Source organism: Octopus sinensis, linkage group LG14, assembly GCF_006345805.1.
Source record: "Octopus sinensis linkage group LG14, ASM634580v1, whole genome shotgun sequence".
In the NCBI taxonomy this organism is placed as follows: domain Eukaryota; kingdom Metazoa; phylum Mollusca; class Cephalopoda; order Octopoda; family Octopodidae; genus Octopus; species Octopus sinensis.
The window spans coordinates 46,961,436-46,980,753 of record NC_043010.1 but is presented as its reverse complement, the minus strand read 5'-3'; the positions used below and the strand labels follow the sequence as shown (position 1 = coordinate 46,980,753).

At 35.2% G+C, this 19,318-nt stretch overlaps 2 protein-coding genes across 3 annotated transcripts in view; one reads left to right on the top strand and one right to left on the bottom strand.

Moving 5' to 3' along the window:
- Positions 1–9,984, top strand: part of LOC115218802 (SET and MYND domain-containing protein 5) — a 29,738-nt gene extending 19,754 nt beyond the window's left edge. The window contains exons 6-12 of the mRNA XM_029788736.2: positions 522–584; positions 1,478–1,548; positions 2,957–3,063; positions 3,820–3,876; positions 4,666–4,760; positions 6,343–6,413; positions 8,656–9,984. Coding sequence (XP_029644596.1) covers positions 522–584; positions 1,478–1,548; positions 2,957–3,063; positions 3,820–3,876; positions 4,666–4,760; positions 6,343–6,413; positions 8,656–8,773 — 582 coding nt within the window. The 3' untranslated portion in view covers positions 8,774–9,984. The remainder of the gene's footprint in view (positions 1–521; positions 585–1,477; positions 1,549–2,956; positions 3,064–3,819; positions 3,877–4,665; positions 4,761–6,342; positions 6,414–8,655) is intronic.
- A 67-nt stretch (positions 9,985–10,051) lies between these two features.
- The window catches only part of LOC115218800 (fumarate hydratase, mitochondrial), a 54,761-nt gene continuing 45,494 nt past the window's right edge, over positions 10,052–19,318 (bottom strand). For both annotated transcript variants that reach the window (XM_029788735.2, XM_029788734.2), the window contains exons 6-9: positions 17,870–17,981; positions 14,874–14,954; positions 14,137–14,340; positions 10,052–10,697 (exon numbers count right to left, since the gene is read on the bottom strand). In XM_029788735.2, the coding sequence (XP_029644595.1) occupies positions 10,273–10,697; positions 14,137–14,340; positions 14,874–14,954; positions 17,870–17,981 (822 nt within the window). In that variant the 3' untranslated portion in view covers positions 10,052–10,272. The remainder of the gene's footprint in view (positions 10,698–14,136; positions 14,341–14,873; positions 14,955–17,869; positions 17,982–19,318) is intronic.

Below are 19,318 nucleotides of genomic sequence, written 5' to 3'. Positions count from 1 at the left end.
ACTGGGTTCAGAAACGAGTCTCTAACTATATTGGTCCCTCTCTTGCTTAACTCTGCAGCCCTTATCACATCAATGACGTCAGCAGTCCTGGTCTTTTCTATTGTTATTGCCACTGGAAATGCTCTGATGAACTTTCTCTCTTAGTTCTAGATCACTTTGTGCCATCTCACCTGACTCGAAACTCAGTGTCTTCATCCAAATACTGTTGTGCTTCTATGAATAAGGAAGTCTATGAATAAGGAAGTCATAGCTTTTCCCCCTCGAACTACTAGGCTTTTGAACGCTCTTCCATCTATTTGCTTTCTTTCTTTTGACCTGAACTTTTTCAAGTCTGAAATAAATTCATTTTTCCTTCTTCATAGACTCTTACACTAAGTAGCTTCTCACCTCATTTGGGACTTTCTGATAATAAAAAAAAAAAAATGTATTTAGTTAACTCTCCTGTTACATCTTAAGTCCAAATTTTGTGGACAACATTTGTTGACTACACATCTACCACTCACATGTTTTCTCTTATGCAGGAGCAGCTAGAAACATTCAGGTCAATGGTTATGTTAAGTTTGTATGATGAGCACATCCCACAGGTATGTAGTACTAGGATTCTATTATTAATGTTTGTTGCATGTTAGTTATTCAGTTAACTGTTTTCCTATTTACTAAAGGCAGCACAGATACAACACCGACATACTCTATACGGGTGGTCTGGAATCAGAGCCTCTTATAATCTGCACTAATTTGCAAACAGGAACTTCAAATTCTCACAGCTGCCAAACTTATTAACTGGTACCTTGCACAGGCTAATACTTTGTATTGTACAGTTAAACAAAAAAAAAAAAAACATCTGAATAGGGTACCTGTTTGTTGTAATTTCCCCAGGATTTCCAACAGCTAGCTAAGCTGAGGAATTTCAAACACTGCTCTTCTTTTGATTGGAAACTTAGGGATTATATGTTGGTAATTCAATATTATATCCATGTAGTAATTTTTGCCTTTATAATGTTAGATTATTATTAAATATTTATTGTATTTATAATTGTTAGCTTTAAAAATTGTATGATGAATTATTTGAAAAATATTATCATTGTTTTCTTAAGAAAACAATGATAATATTAAAGTTTTATATTTTTCTCATTTCAGAATTAAAACTTTAAATAATTACATTTTTGAAATTTATTATACTTTTTTTCTTTTTTGGTTGATTTAATTTAACATATTTTATTGCATAGACAATTGTTGAGGAGTATGCTCCTTAATTAGGGTGCAAATAGTTTTGGTTTGAATCCTAGACAAGCCAACTTATATTAATGGTTGATAGAAAAAGTACCAGTCAAACATTGTGGTTGAATTATTCAACTGTATTCCTCGCTTAAATGTGCCTTTGGTAGCAATTGATATTACAAATTCTTTATGTGTGTGTGTGTATTTTTATTGGAAGGAAGCAAATTGACTAAAAAAGCAATTATTTTCAATTTTCCAGTGGTTCACTTATGAAGGGTTTCAATCCTTGTTTGCTCTCATTGGTCGTAATGGTCAAGGAATTGGTACTAGGTAAATATTGCATTTTTACTTCTGGATGTGAGGGGAATATTTTAGAATAAAATATAAAAAAAAAAAATTATACTTGATTGTATATAACACATAGGTCTAGAGGTTGACAATTCATCTAGAATGTTGATGGTTAATTACTATTGATACCATCATCTGAATCTTACTTGTATGATTCGGGAGAGTCAGCTCAAATTGTTTGATCAGACTGCTCAATTTTCTGAGTTAGATCCTGTGTACCATGTTCTCTTTTCTGAGGATCTGCCTGGGGTGATGGCTTGTGTTGGTTGGCCACATGCCTCATGCTCACAGCGAATGGGGAAGTATGTCACAGAGCTGGGGACTGACTGGGACACTGCTCAGAGGGTTGCACAGGACAACCCACACAAGTACCAACAAATGGTTGATGCAGCAATGCGCTGCAATGGCACATGCCCCCACACCCGACCTGAACACTATTATAACTGACATTACAACAGGATAGAACGCATTTGAAGCATATTTTGTATCATAAAGGGGTGTGCTACATACATGTTCATACAGCTACACTTTGATCTACAAAGAAAACCAAAATATTTTACAATGGAAATGTAGTAAAGAGTATACTAGCAATATAAGGTTTTTTAAACATGACTGCAATGCGTACTCAAGTATTCTGAGTAAATATAAATAAATAATTTTTTTGTTATCTCTCTGCAGACAGTAAAATGAAAGGTAGACCTGACTGGTTTTAATCTTAATTGGTATTCTCTTTGGGTACCTCACACTTTGCTTTGTCTCTTTGAAGAGAATCCCCACTAGGATTGAAACTGGTCAGGTCAATCTCAGTTTCAAGCCCATGGAGATATTAGAAAAAACAAAAACATATTTATATTTGGTTAGTGTATTTGAGTACCAGCTGCTGTGATGGCTGAGAAAAAACTCAACTTGTACTACTAAGTAAGATATATGCTATAGTACATTTGTATTATCCAAATCAGTAATTAAAATTATAGATAGCTTCCTAAATACTACTATCACAAATTTCGTGTCTAACTACAAATCTTAAACAATTCCTATGAATTCATTCTACAACACAATTGTAAGATTCTTGAATTTTTCCCTATGATTGAAACAACACAAAATATTTATTAATTTACTCTCTGTGGCTAAATTCTATGTTAGGTTGCCAGCCCACTTTAAATAAACTATGAGGAATCTATAATTCTATCCACTGAGTTAAAATTGTTCACCTTCACATCATCTGGTAATTACAGCCAAAACTAGTTATGTATTCAGCAAGTTGTGTATTGTGATACGTCAGTATTGACTGCTACTTACATTATTACATAGTCTCTGAGAAAGAGAGAGAAAGAGTGTATATGAGCATTGATATTTTTCATATCAGTAAAGAACGGTTATTTTTTCTTAGTTCTATTAGTGTGTGGTGTCAAAATTGTGATGCTATGGACCTTCATCCAGATGAACGGATTAGTATCGACAGTTTCATAGACCAGCTTTATGTTGACTTGGAAAGAGGTATGTACAGCTGGTTTTTGTTTCTTACTTAGCATTGCTGTTAACTCTTATAATGGTAAACAAATTAATTTGGTGGTGTTCTGTCCAAAATCATAAGAGAACATTTAGGTTTCAAATAGTTTCACAACCAACAAACTAATTCTTTATCCAATCAATTTAGCTATTTTGTACTTGTGATACTCTGCTTTTATCTAACTTACAACTGCCTGTTCTTCAGCTTCTCTAACTGTTGGGAATAAATACCAAATCTTGTACAAATGTTATCTGTAGTAGACTAGTAACCTACACAAGGGAAGATCCTTCTCTTTCATACATTTAACACTGTTGAGTCTAGAGTTAAATATTGGGTTTATGAGTACAGGTTTGTAAATAATTTTTTGTTACCTATATATGACTAGGTGGAGGCGCAATAGCCCAGTGGTTAGGGCAGCGGACTCGTAGTCGTAGGATTGCGGTTTCGATTCCCAGACCAGGCGTTGTGAGTGTTTATTGAGCGAAAACACCTAAAGCTCCATGAAGCTCTGGCAGGGGGTGGGGGGTGGCGACTCATGGTGTACTCTTTCGCCCAAACTTTCTCTCACTCTTTCTTCCTGTTTCTTGAGTAACAAACACTGTGATGGACTGGCGTCCCGTCCAGCTGGGGGGAACACATATGCCATAGAAACCAGGAAACCGGGCCCATGAGCCTGGCTAGGCGTGAAAAGGGCACGTAAATAAAAAATCAATATAAGACCTTATTAATATTTTATCTTGTAGAATCCGGAACATTCTTGAACTGTGAAGGATCTGGTCTTTACTCAATGCAAAGTTGTTGTAAGTATTCAGTTGAATTTCTTTTATTCTAAGAATTGTTGTTGCTCCTAATATATCTTCATTTCTCTTGACCAAATTTTATATTACCTTTGTCAAGTTATGAAATTATTTAATTTTTTACAAAGTAATCAGAATTCTGCTCTGGAATTAAAAATTATTATGTCAAATGCTTACCACAATAGCTTCATTTGTGGCTATAATCATAGCAAGACAAGCATTCCTTTTCAACATGAACTGTTTTAAGTACAATTTTCATACTAAGTTCCTCCCACTTTGCTGCTTGTATAGTGATTTGAACACTGAAGGTTTGGTTGCCAGCTTTCTGTCCACCTCTCCTCTTCATTGAACATAGTCCTGGGACAGGCTATGCCAGATACTGGCCCAGAAATTCTTGATCAAGATGAGGGAGAATCTGTAACCCCAGATAGGAGCCCATTCCAAATACTGCCAACCTGAGCTTGCTCAGTTTGGGATTCATGTAAGGCAAGGTTGTTATGCCCTGTAGTTTTGACTACCCACTGAATGAGATGTTTGCTAATTTGAACATCCACCTGCTGCTAGAGCTTTTACTACTAAAGACATCTATTGCTAACCACTTTTTTTTTTTAAGCTAGAAATGGAACCTGTTAGCTGATTGACTAAGCTAAGTATTACAAGACAATTTAGCTATTGCAGTGCTCCAAGGCATAACTAACTGAAGTAAGCTTTGAACTCATGACCCTTTGGTCAACAGCTGTAACCTCACAGACATCATGTTGTTATAATGTTCATTTTTTTTACAATACACAGGTAATCACAGCTGTGTGCCTAATGCAGAAGTTCAGTTCCCTCACAATTGCCATAAATTAAGAGTGGTGGCTTTAGAAGATATTGTACCAGGAGAGGTGAGAATGCACTTTCCATAACATGTATTTTTATTTGTTTTCATGTAAATGTCTTTTTTTGGTTTTTCTTTTTATCCAATTCACGTCCTCTGTTGACAGGCTGCTGTTGCAACTTTGGAAATTTCCAATATGGAATCTAAACAGGTAGTTAAATGAAATGTTATATAATTAAAATGGTATGTGACAATAAGTTAGCATAGGAGAAAAAACTGAATGCAATTGACTGATTGGGTATCAAATGTATGAAATAGGTTTTTTTCTTTGATTTGGGTCAATGTACATCAAGCAGTCCTAGGCATTCCAACCACAACAATCACATATTTTTCAATTTATCTAAGACTACATTATCTAATGTGTTCTTCCCTCTTCTAAGTAGGGTGTAGTTTAAAAAAGATTTGGGTGCTCTTTTTAGCAGGATGAACAAACTAAGTTGGGGCTTCTTCACTGGCTTGAGCCAACATTGTGTTTGCTTCTGCCGATTATATACAAATGATTCTTGCTAAAAGGAGATTAATCTCTCCATTTGGGGCCACAAGAGAAAACTGTCAGAGCAGGGATTTATTTTTTAATCCTAGAAATCTTTTTGGAACAGTTATAAGTACATCCCTTGCAGATGATAATCCGAGACAAATCCTGACATAACACCTGTGTAATCAAATTATATTTCTTCTGCATGCCTAATTAGCAACTGAAAGAAAACTGGGAATGGGTGCTTTCACATCGCGGAAACAACTGGTAGAAGACTGACCAGGGCACTCTCATGGCTGTCCTAGCAACAAACAAGACACAAATAATGGAGTTTTAGCAGCATTAACTGAATGTTTTCAATAAACGCCAAGTATTTTGTTCATTTAAAAAAAAAAACGCAATAAGTTTTTAGCTAATCTGCATTTTCTTGATGTATTTTTGGTATTATTTTCTGAATGCAGATGTGGCTGTGTGGTTAAGAAACTTGCTTCCCAATTACATAGTCTTGGGTTCAGTCCCACTGAGCGACTCATTGGGCAAGTGTTTTCTACTATAGTCTTGGGCTAACCAAAGCCTTGTCACAGGATTTGGTAGGTAGAAACCAAAAAAAATCATCATATACATGTGTGTGTGTATATGACATCATGTGATTGTTGTTAATGAATATCATTCATTTCCAATATTCTGGCCAGAGAAATGTTACCTTGCTTTGAAGCAGGTAGCAGATGGCTAGAGGAAGGTAGATTTGGCCATAGAAAATCTGCCTCAAACTCCGTTCAACCCATACAAACATAGAGAAATGAATGTTAAAATGATGAATCTTGATGGAACAGAGAGCTAAGCCTACTATGATAGGATTTAAATCTTAGGATTGTGAACTACAAACATATTTTTAATTGTGCAGTCTAACTTATATTCTATCACAGCCACTCTCTCGTCCTATACTCTTCAGTTTGATGAAACATTGTCAGGTCAGTGTCAAACTGTTAAAATATATTTATTTCCACAATATCATGTTTTCTTCATGTTAGAAGCAATTGTCATGGTTATGATACAACAGCAAGATATTCGACGCTAAATGATTATAAATATATATATATTTTTTCTTCTTCAGGAGATCTGTATCAGTTATTTGGATGGATGCATGTTGGAAAGAAGTCGTCATAGCAGACAGAAGCATTTAAGGTACCTTTCATTGTATATGCTTTTAGTCCTTTTCTATAAAAAAAAGTTTGTTGTAATCTGTAGTTCCCAACATAAAAGCTAAGTGTCCCCTTTTACCAAATGACATTTTACAATGTCACTCATCTTTTATCTGTTTCAGTCATTAAACTGGCCATTCTGGGGCACTGTCTCGAAGAATTTTAGTTGAACTAATCGACCCCCAGTATTTTTATTTTTAAGCCTTGTATTTATTCTATCAGTGTCTTTTGCCAAACTGTTAAGTTATGGGAATGTAAACACACCAACACTGGTTGTCAAGTAGTGGGTGTGTGTGACAAACACACACACACACATGTATACATACATACCACAGGCTTCTTCAATTTCCATCTACCAAATCCACTTACAAGGTTTTGGTTGGTCTGAGGTTATAGAAGACACTTGCCCTAGGTGCCATGCAGAATCATGTACTGGGAAGCATGCTTCTTACCACATGCCATGCTTGTTCCTCATGTGTGTGTGTGGGGGTCTAAACAGAAGCTAGTTTTGCTTAGTTTACTATCTCTATTTTCCCATCTTGCATGGAGAGATTTTTATGGAAATTACTAAAGGCAAGGACTTAAGTAATGAAATTATGTTGGACCTTGGTGCATCATCAATCATGTTTCTACTTGCCTATGACAAATGTCCTACACATTCTCACCCCAATAGAAAATTGAAATTTTTTTGAAAATGTGCTTAAAATATAATCGATTTAAGTATTTTATTTCCAAGAAAAATCATGTCCCTTTTTAAATGTCAAATGCCGTTTGACAAGATCCTTTTTTGAACTCACAACCTGAAGGGGGTGCTACTGCCCATATTAAAGCACATTTATATACTTGTACTCTTTAGATGTGTGAGAGAGAGAAAAGTGAATAAGATAGTAATAAGACTACTAGGTAATAAGTGGGTTTCTTATCCAAGTATAATTGCTTCTTTATCTTTGGAATCCATAATTCTGTTTGTTGCAGTTTACCTGGCTGGGGAATATATGTGTGTGAAGGCATGTGGCTTAGTGGTTAAGGTATTTGGCTTATGATCATAAGGTTGTAAGTTTGATTCCAGGCAGCACATTGTGCTCTTGAGTAAGACACTTTATTTCCTGTTGCTCCAGTTCACTCAGCTGGCGAAATATGAGTTGTACCTGTAATTCTCCCTGAGAACTATGTTAAGGGTAGTGCTCAGCCTTTTGCATGTTGCATGTCTGTCGAGTGCTCAGCCTCTTGAATGTTAATTTCATGAGCAGGCTGTTCCAGTTATTGGATCAACCAGAATCCTCATTTTTGTAACTGATGGAGTACCTTGTGTGTGTGTGTATGTATGTATAAGTAGACTCTCCTGTTGTAAACATCAGATGAAATCAGATGAGGTGCCACAACTTTTTGCTGAACAACTAGCACAAATTTGTTCATAGTGATCAAATGTTTGTGCTGTACTATTATTAGCTCACTCCCTTTATCAAATCGACATTCTCTGTACAGTTGCATAGTGTACCATAATAAAAATGAATCGTCATCGTTGCTGTCATCATCATCATTGTAACTGCAATCATCAATGCAACACCCTTCGATGATTGCAGTTTCAATTCCTGGATTATGGTACACTATGCAACAGTATATATATATATATATATATAATAAAGGCAGAGTCAAGTTTTGGCTGCTATTTCCAGCGTGGAGGTATCTCTTAGATACCCTAAATTATAATTTTAATAATAATTATTACTTTTGAAGGCTTTTATTCCCATGCTGGTCACTTGATAAGATTGATAATTAAATTAACGATCTTATCCTTATTTATATAAATATATATATAACTAAATATTGTAAGGAACTTAAATCCCACAAGTATAACATTCTTTGTTTCTCCACTACTTTTACATTTACAAATATTATAGGGTTTTTTTTTTTCAAAAGAAAGAAATAATTTAACATTGTTAACCCTTTAGCATTTAAACCATCCATATCCAGCTCAAATGTTTCATGTTCAAACCAGCCAGATCTGGACTCTCATACCCATCCTACAATGTCATTCTCAAAATGTACAATCACATCATCAAAATTTGAAGGCTATGAGATACATGATGAATTTAAAACAATGTAAATAAGCAATACATTTGGCAAAATAAACCCAAATGCTAAACGGTTAAAAGAAATCTAACAAAAGAAAATTTTTTATTTTAAATGAGTAAAAAGAAATTTAATTCAATTTTTATTTCCAGGGATAATTACCTCTTTAATTGCAAATGTATAAAATGCCAGTCTCAATGTGATGAACCAGATATTACTTCGAGTGAAGAAGATGAGGAGGAGGAAGACATGGAAGCTGAAGTCACGTAAATCTCATTGTAGGATACTTTTCTTGCACATGAACTCTCTTCACACGTAGTTCTGACATTTTACTGCCCCTTCCCCCATACTAATTCTCTTGTAAACAAATTAGTAAATAACAGTCCTACTTTATATTTCCTAACATGTTGTCTTTCATTGAAAAAAAATTAATGGAGACACATGGTTGACCTGTAGGATAAATTAGTTTCAGTTACAGTGAGAATGGTTTGCTTCTTCACTATCAGTTCTCAGGGTTTTTCATCAGCCTCAGTTTTAAAAATTACTTCTACTAGTCAGTCATATTGAGCTGCTCAGACTGAAAATAAGTAAAAATATCTTATTCAGTTTATAAATATTTAATTCCTTCTCTTCATCTGAAATGTTTCTCTAACTTTTATATTGATATATATGATAATTGTTCTTATTGTTTAACCCTAATCTAGCAGACCTATGATCAAAGGCATTCCAGCCATGACCATCCTGTCTTTTTAGATGCTAATCTAAGATTACATTATCTATGTTCTTCCAGTTTTTGTTAGATGGTAGGCTGTGATATAAGAAATTTGGGTTGCTAATTTTAGCAGATTGAGTGACGTGTAGAGACTCTCTCACTGGCTCACTTTACCTGATGTTTAAAGACGGTTGAGATAAATAGGGTTAAATACATTTCAGTGTTTTTAAAACTCATTTGGTTCAAATGTTTACCCATCCCATTGTGGTAAATAAATACTGGTAATACACGGGTGTCAATTCAGTTACACATTTCCTCTCTTTGAACAATCAGCCTTGTGCCTCAGTTAGAATTCAATTTAAGTAGCACACAAGGTAAGCCCGTAGCAAGCCCAAGTCTGTGACTTGCTTTTGAAACTCCATTTCTATGAGGTGAAATGGCCTCTGCCTTCCTTTCAAATATGAAGCTTCTGTGTCTAGGGGAAAAAAAATCCAAGTCATTTAAGAATTACAATTGTAACAAGTGCCGTAGAGTGAAGTTCAGGCAACCCAAGTCTAAAATCATTTCATTCATGTCTCATGCACTTATAAAAAGCATGGACATCAAAATATATTTTTCCAATCTACTGCAAAATTGAAGCCTTGTGCCTATGTAAGAGACCAAAATTAAATTGGTAAGTTTATTTTATGAACATCCCCTACTTTGCTATGATGAACAAAATATTTCATTATTTCAAGTACATATTCTACATATGTTTATTTCAAAATATCAAAAATTGAATTAACAGTATCCATTATAGCTAAGGAATTTATAAATAAATAAATTGGTAAAAGATGTCAACTATCAAATTCATTTGTTTTATTATTTTTTTCTCAACCTATTTACAATTTTTTTCCGTATCAGATTTTTATCCTGTCTTGGTGATTACATCTGTAGTCAACTGTTGCTCAACAGCTATCAAAAGAGGTTGGCTATGAAAGTCAGTCAAGGAGGGAAAGTTAGAGCTATCCTCACAAGGTTTTTAACCAGGTTGCTATAGAGTACATTAATAATTCCATCATTTTGGTCCAAGCATATTTTCGGGTCGAACTATTTCATCAAATTGGTCTTCCTTCAAAAAATTTAATTTTAGCGCTGCCTCTTTTAATGTAGTACCTTCTTGGTGAGCTAGTTTGGCTATTTTTGCTGCTCTGTCATAGCCAATGTGGGGATTTAGGGCAGTGACTAGCATAAGGGATTCGTTAAGATTGGATTGCAAGCGTTTCCTGTTTGGTTGGATATCTTTAACACAATGGTCAGTGAAAGAAATGCATGCATCTCCAACGAGTCTAATTGATTGTAGAACATTACGTGCAATGAGAGGTTTGAAAACATTCAGTTCAAAATGGCCATTTGAGCCACCAATAGTAACTGCAACCTGGTTACCCATAACTTGGGCAGCCACCATTGTGATGGCTTCACACTGCGTAGGGTTGATTTTACCTGAAAATAGAAAACACAGCATCAATAGGTGGGTACATGGTGGTGGTGTGCTTAAAAAGTTTGCTTTGCTACAACTTCGTTTTGGGTTCAATCCCACTGTATGGCGCCTTGATGGCATCAAGAACAACATCTGGCCATAGAATACTGTCTCAAGCCCATCCAACCTATACAGCATGAAAGAAAAGTGAATGTAAAAACAATGATGATGATTATTTTTACATATTTTCCCATGCCTGCATGGTTTTGACAGCTTTTCAGAACAGCATTTTAACACTTGTGTCCCTTTTAAGGTTTAATTATCTTGCAATTCCTTTTTCTCCATGTCTTTTCCCTCTACAGCAGTGGTTCTTAACCATGGGGTTTCGGGGGAGAGGGTGTTACGGAAGGTTTGGGAGAAAGTAATTTATTCCATGTAATTATGGTATTGCTAGTGGCATCATGACTGCATGTGCTTTGCTCCTGCTCTGTGACTCCCATGGCGCTTTGTGTCCCAAGACCATTACAAAATTTGTAATGAAAGGCTTGGCAGAGTAAGACGATGAAAAAGGTTAAGTACCACTGTTCTACAGGATCCCTCATATGTATCACATACCAACACCATAGTCTTCTCTCCTGCACATCATATCTTAATCCTCTTACATCCAACTTTTCTTAAAGCTTATTTGTGCTTCATTGTTCATTCACACTAACATTACACATGCAATGGATGTGTAAAGTTTGTCTCATTTCTTTACAGCCTTCGCACATACTCCAAATTGAATGCCTATGTTTTACTACCATGCAACATCACACACAAGCATCATACAATTTGCTTTGGAAAGAGAATCCCTTTGTTGCCAGTAGAGGTAATAGCTCCCTGAATTTTTTGTTACCCGATTCTTTCTCTGGCTACTATGCTTTTGGAACATCCTCCTCTGTTACTAATTAGGTCCCCTACATAACAGAAACTACCAACTAAACTTCAAAGCAGTCTTTTAAACATTTGAAAGGAGTTATTTGATTGGTTCTCTAACTGCTAACCATTATTGTGCATTTGCTACAAAGTTTTTCTTCTCTTTCAGCTTGTCTGTGATTCCACTGCACCCATAGTTTACAGTGGGTATGCTATATGGAATCCATATCAACTTTTCAGCATTTTGCATATGGCATTGAAGCTCTGCTTTTTATATTTCCATTATAAATCTTCAACTATGAAAACTAGGCAGAGGAGTTCTCTTAAGCATTGTCTTAAACTCTTCTGTTATAGTCTGGAGAACTATACTAAACAAGATCCAAGAGTTGAGAAACACCTACCTGCATGCTAATCACCTCACTAAACCAATTACTAAATCTCACCATGTCAACAGCATTTCTGTACATGGCTTGCATGGCTCTTCCTAGCCATCCAGTTATTCTAGATATCTTTTGCAATCATCAGACCATAAGGCCTTCTCCAGGGTATTAAATGTTAGGCGTAATGGCTTGCTCTATGCAGTCAGTGATGCACAAAGCTGTGCTACTCCTCATCCAAGCTAGTTTTCTTCCTAATCACTTGTGCTATAATTCTTAACTAGAGCATCACCACTGTCTTTGTAGTATTTGATGCAGCAACAATTATTGGGTGTAGCACCATATACTACTGAAATGACGTTTTCAGCATCTCTGTGAGCTTTCCTTGGTGGTTTACTTGCACGTTCAACCTTATACTAACCAATCATAATGATTAACCCTTTCGTTACCAACCCGGCTGAAACCGGCTCTGTAGTACAAACACCTTGTTTTCATAAGTTATGAAATAAAAAATCTTCCACCAAACCTTAGTCACAATTTATGTTCCTAACACTAGCTTAATGATAACTAAGTTATTTCATGAAATTCTTTGTTATATTTAATGTAATTGAAAGAAACACAGAACCCCTCAAAATAAATTTAGTAACGAAAGGGTTAAATTGGCTTAAGCAAACCTAGTTGAAAAGGTTGGCATGTCATATAACTTTTGAAAGTTACTAAACCTATCTAGTTCAAGGTTGGTACTGCAAGTGGTTTTGTTTATTGTTTGTTAGTTTGCAGTGCAGTTCAATTTTGTGCCATATATATTTATTTAATTTGTTTTACTTTACTGAAACCAAAATAGACAACCAGCTCTATAGACCTTTGTGATGCGGGAAGAATTGAATAGTGAGCTACAGGGTAAGATACTGTCCTAGTTCTGTCATCACAATCTAACTTGCTCAATTTAGTACTTGATTTCACCTGTTCTATTCTTAGAACATAACTAGGACACCAAGAAAATAGATCACAGCCCCAAAACTGAAGATAATAATTAGGGTGTAAAACATCAAAAACAATTCAGAATAACTCTCTTGAAACTTATTTTGCAGAACTATTAGTATGCCTTGTGATATTTACTTATGTCCCTCTACATTTAAAGTTAAAATACTACCAGGACTGATTTTTGTGTTTCAACCTTGCAAAACGTATGAGGTAGCTCAATAATTTTTTAGAGTGTACTGTGTAATATCAAATCTGAATACATCAGCAGAGCTGATGTTTGCAAGGAAAGTAAAATCTGTCCTTGATAAATTGCTATCTGGCAAGAAAAGAAAAAGTGCCAGGGATGACATAGCACGATTCTTTAAAGTTGGTGAGAAGGTGTATATGAGGGCATACAAGAATGAAAAGCAGAGTTGGGAAGATGGTGTGATTACCAAATGCATAGGTAAAATGATGTATTGGGTAAAAAAATAGAAAAGGTATACAAAAGAGACACATGAACCAACTGAAAAAAAAAAAAAGATTCGTGAAGAGTGAACCTAAGAAGTTGGAGGAACCAATGGAATGGTTGTTCAATACATTCCAAATACCAACACCACTACAGGTGATTGAACCCAGGTGTACAAGTGAGAGGAAAAGAAAACATACAGAGTTCTTGAAAATAGATGCCAAGCACAAAAAATATTAAATAGTACAGAAGAAAAAAAATCAAAAAAGGGAGGTGGGGTGAATAAAAAATATTGCTAAATAAAATGACACTTCCTAAGAAAAACTTAAAAGGGGAGATGTAGGGAATTAGTAATAATGGTACACCTTTCTCACATGATGAATGGAATAACCTAGTCACTGCAAGTAAAGAGAAGTACGTGAAGTACTGGCGTATATAGTAGGCAGTCAGAAATAGTTGTATAAGTATACTGTATACCAAAGTGGGCGTTATAGCAATCTAACATTTTAAGGATATAACAAAAACTTTAATTGGGAACTTAAAACCATCAGTTGTTGGCACCAGGCGTCATAATCCCTGTTAGCACAGAACCAGTCACAATCATATGAAAGCCTTGTTTAAAGCTACTATATAATAACTGCAATGGACAACTAGTGAGCTTGTGTTACCTAATAAAATCAGCTCACAGAATTCAAAAAGATAAATCTAATATAAAAATTTGATATACATTTCACTCACCTGGCATGATACTACTTCCAGGCTCATTTTCAGGAAGAATTAATTCTCCAAAACCACACCGAGGACCAGAAGCAAGGAAGCGTAGGTCATTACCAATTTTCATTAAACTGCATGCCACAACATTTAAAGCTCCATGTACTTCAACAAGTGCGTCATGAGCTGCAAGTGCTTCAAATTTATTAGGAGCAGATTGGAAAGGAAGCCCTAAAAATATGATATAAAGATAGAACCTGTAACACACAAAGTTGTTGTGAAAGGAAAAGTTAAGAGTACAGTACATTTAAATAAAGAATATTTAGCAAATTTCTTTCTATCAATACATGTCACTCCTTACACATTTATTTTCTATTTATAGTGAAAATGTTTGTGTTGTAACACCTGCCATTTCTACAACAAAGTTGTAGCAACGTGTAAACAAAAAGTATGTTTTCACAACTGAGAGATTTTGTTAACACAAATCACTGCCTGTATCATGATCGGGTTGGAATCACTGACAAATATCGAAAAGCACTCATACAAAATTGTCCTTTCAAATATTGCCTTTTTATTTCCTAAATATAACACTTGGTTGAAATCTCCAATTGAGAAGCTTATATCTTACTTGAGACAACCAATTACATTTCTAAAAATTACAATCCTCACAAAATTGAAAATATATTTAAGTAGACAAATTTCATGAAAACAAATGGAAAATATTTGCAACATAAGGAATCAAACTTAGTTTTATAAAACTTTACCTGTAATTTCAGCAATGTTAGAAGCAATTTTTTCTGCAAATCCAATTCTTGTATTTATTCCAGTTCCAACAGCTGTGCCACCTTGTTAAAATAAATAAATTGCAGATTTAAAAAATGCTTATTGGATGAAATCAAAGCAAAGGTAGGTTAAACTGTTACTTCTCCATATTCAGAAGTCACAGCTCCAGGAATTTGGACATATTATTAGAATGTAGCAGGAAAAAAATCACAAGACAGATCATTCAAGTTGAGCCAATCAGCAGGAGAACTTGGGGTAGACCAAGAATGAAATGGCTGGAATATATTCATAGTCTCAGTTGGTCGTGCTTGGGAATCTAACTGGAAAGTCTAATGATGATTGCTTCTGATAGGACCCTATGGAGGAAGGGCCTGAAAACTACCCCAACAACTCTTCCAGGAATAGTGGACAGAGAAGATGGATCAGATATGAAAATAGATCTTTAAAAAAATTATTTGGAATATGCTAAAAACGGAAAGGACGTACTAGAATATAAATGTGTGCAGTAACTTGTAGGACATTGATTAGTATATGACATAAAATATGATGATGTATTATGTTTAGTAGAAGGTTAAAGAGCAAGAAGAAATCTCCAGTATCTGAATTACCTGTATTAACTTGGGGAAAAATAGAAGCTTGCTTAATTGAGATAAGCTACTTGTAAGTCTGCAACTAATTCTTGGTTGTACAGATTTCCCTTGTATCACTAGTACACTTAAGAAAAACAACAAATACTATCTTTGAGTATTTCACTTATGTGGGGTGAGCATTAGCTGTTGGGGCCACTAAGAAGGCTAAATGGCTTGTCTCTCTGCCACTGTATCTTTTGCAAAGGCACTTAACTTTCAATTTCTTTAGTGTAACACAGATAATAATTGAAAATGACGAAAAGATTGAGTGTTTTTGTGAATTCAAATCACCTATAAACTGTCATTGCTATTCATTTAGCACCAGCTGTTTCTAGATGCATGCACCATTATAGGAATCTGGTGAAATTATGATCAAATTAAATTTAATGGCATTTACATAATACTTGGGATTACTCTATCAATATCTTACATATTTCCCCATCCTAGTTATGTATTCATTAAACAACTTAATCCTAACTTTAGGAAAAAATGGTTGAGTCTATGAGAAAGCTTCTATCTTTATTTGATAAATCTGCTAAGAGTAGCAGCAAAGGTAAGTAAAATTAGAAATAAAAATTTACCTACATATTATTCTAATATCAGCATCAGTGTTGCTACTACTACTACTAATAATAACTATATAATAATATAGTCCTAGATAAACTGTGTTGGAACATAAGGCACGATGGTCACAGTGAAACTTCCTTTAATCATATGTATGCTTGATCAGAACTGACCTGGATCTTAACCTTTTAATAAGTAGATAATCTTTTTTAAACCCTTGTGACATAGGCAAATAATTTTTGAAAATGTGTTCTAGTACTGCTCTATGCAGTGTGTTTTATGTACATCATCATCATTTAATGTCCGCTTTCCATGCTAGCATGAGTTGGACGATTTGACTAAGGACTAGCAAACCAGATGGCTGCACCAGGCTCCAATCTTGATCTGGCAGAGTTTCAACAGCTGGATGCCCTTCCTAATGCCAACCACTCTAAGAGTGTAGTGGGTACTTTTACATGCCACTGGCATGAGGGACGAGTACCCATATTCAAAAATCAAACCGGCAAATGCTCATAGTTTTTCAAGTGTCAACGGTTGCCACAGAATTCTGGGACATTTTTGAAGTGGTCCCACATATCATATACAAGTGATTCCCAACATGGGGCATGGAATCCAAAATTTTTTCTTTTCTCTTTTCTTATTTATTTTTAATGGAATATGGAATTGTGAAATTCTTTTTTTCACAGCTAACATTCTACACTTATACTCAACCTAGCCAAACCAATCCCTCCAGCCAAGCATACTGTGTGAAGACTGTTTGCTACAGTATAGTGTTATTCTAGTGCCCTGGTGTGGATATTTCTTTAAGGAAAATATATAATTATCAAATATTAAAAATAAGTTATTTTTTTACCCGCCACCAGTGGGGGCATACATTTTTTTGGAAAGTTACAGTGGAGTATTTTTGTGAAAATAGGTTGGGAAACACTATATACAGCAGGTGAAATATATTTTTGGTTTCCTTCACAAGATGATCCCAAAGTAAAAAACCCAGCACCAACAGAAGCCAAAAAGAATTATGAAAATAATCAACAGACGTAGTTTTAGTTAGTGTCTATCTAGGTCCACCTTGGCCTACAAAATCCTTTATAAGATGTGGGATTTATCAGTTTTCAAGTCACATGTATCCTGCATCTGCATTGTCAGAAGTATCACCATCATGTAACTCATTTCCACAACTAGATTCAGCTCTATTGTCTGCATACAAAGAACAAATTAAGATCATTTCCATTACCTAGGCTGTCATTGTTACTGTTCGACTCTTTGGAGATATCAAACATTTCTCTCTACACTGATTGAAGACCTCCCTTTTTGCAAGCAAACAATATGAACCACTCATGTTGCTTTTGAGCATTTAAAGCTATAAATTATATAACATAATGATGTGAAAATCACTGGAATTCTACAGGAATGCATGGATGCTTCATCAAGTTAACATGCAATAGTTGGTGGTGCCCCAGCATGGCCACAGTCTGGAATTCTATAGGAATACATGGATGCTTCAACAAGTTAACATGCAATATTTGGTGGTGCTCCAGCGTGGCCACAATCAAATTACTGAAGTAAAAAGAAAAAAAATCAACCAATAGGAGAATGTTTGACAATGAGCTATGAAAAGATGACCAAAATGTCCCTCTGTCTGTACCATTGGTGAATGAAATGTTCTACCTGCAAGAGAGTCAACAACAAAATGTTCAGTTATTACTGAATGATGATGTTAATAAAAAAATTTTTTAAAAGAGACCAACTCGAGCTATTGGAATTTATAAAGATATCTAACAAACCTATGGCTAGCTGATATAATCTTGGCATAGTTGATTTGATGCGTTCAATTCCATTAGCTAACTGGGTTACATATCCGCTAAACTCTTGTCCAAGTGTTAAGGGTACTGCATCCTGCAAAATAACATTTGAACAATAAAAACATAATCATACAGCAAAATTTGCGTGTGTGCCTTCCTCCCTTTGATAAGCAGGGAGGAAAACAGGTGTAAAACAGTAAAGAAAGAAAAGATGTGTGAAAATATAAAAATGCACAGCTCAAAATTAGTTGCAGGGCAAGTTTCATGCTACAGAGGGGCTACATGGGTACTCGCATTTTGGAAGAGAGGGTGGGAGTGATCAGGTGGAGCTGGGAAGAGATAAAAATAGTGATAAGGTGTCTTTGTGAACCCTCAAAATACAAAGTGACTAAAAGTGAACAGGGCAAAAGAACTAGAAGTGTGGATGGGTAAAGGATGTGTGAATGTATGGCAGAGTCAGAGATAGGGAATGGTTGAGGTGGTGACTATAATAAAGAACAAGTGTTGAGTGGATGAGTAGGGAAGAATAGGCAACAAATGCAAGAGATAGGCTAAGGTTGAGAGGTGAATAAAAATGTGGAGTAATAAGTTACAGAACAGATACAGGAGATATAGTAGACAGAGGAAGGATGAGAGAGAGAGGGATGATGAGTAGTTGAGTAGGTTGTGAGAGTGTGGGGAAGAAAGGGGCAGGTGTAACACAGGGGGAGTGAGAAACAGTGGTGGAGAGGATGTGAGAATGGAGGACAGTATTAAGGGTGAGGGACATATATCAAGGGAAACAGTTCTGGGTAGTGGTATTAACCCTTTCGTGTTTAGACTGGCCGAAAATAATTCCCCTTTATTTGTTTGAACCAGCCAAATCTAGCAATATCTGATTCCTCTACAAAATCACTAAATAATTAAATAAATCACGTTATTGAATTCTCGCAGATTTGAGATAATGCAAGACAAAGCCTTTATCTTTCAAGTAAAAATACTGTGAAATTTTTTAGACTTCTTGGTCTTTTTTTTCAACATTTGAAGAGAAGTGTATATCTTAGTTTCCAACGATATGGTGTCAGCAAGTAGCAATTCTGACTTTGAAGATTTTACTCTTAATGATGTCCAAAATATAAATGAACACAACTGTGATTTGTCTTTGGACAAATTTGATATTGATATTTATGGATCTTCATTGTGAGAGGAAGATTTTGATAATAAAAGTGATGAAAATTATATTGAAAACATTATGGCAACATTGTTGAAGATTATCACATCAACCATAGTTCCCGATTTCACAGAAAAGACTAGGCCACAACACAATCTACCTCCCGATGCTCAACCATTGGACTATTTATTTTTATTTTTACTGAAGTTTTTTTTTTTTAACTACTGGAGTCCAGATGTAAGGTATGGTGATCCATATATCTCCAGCGTTATGTCTAACTA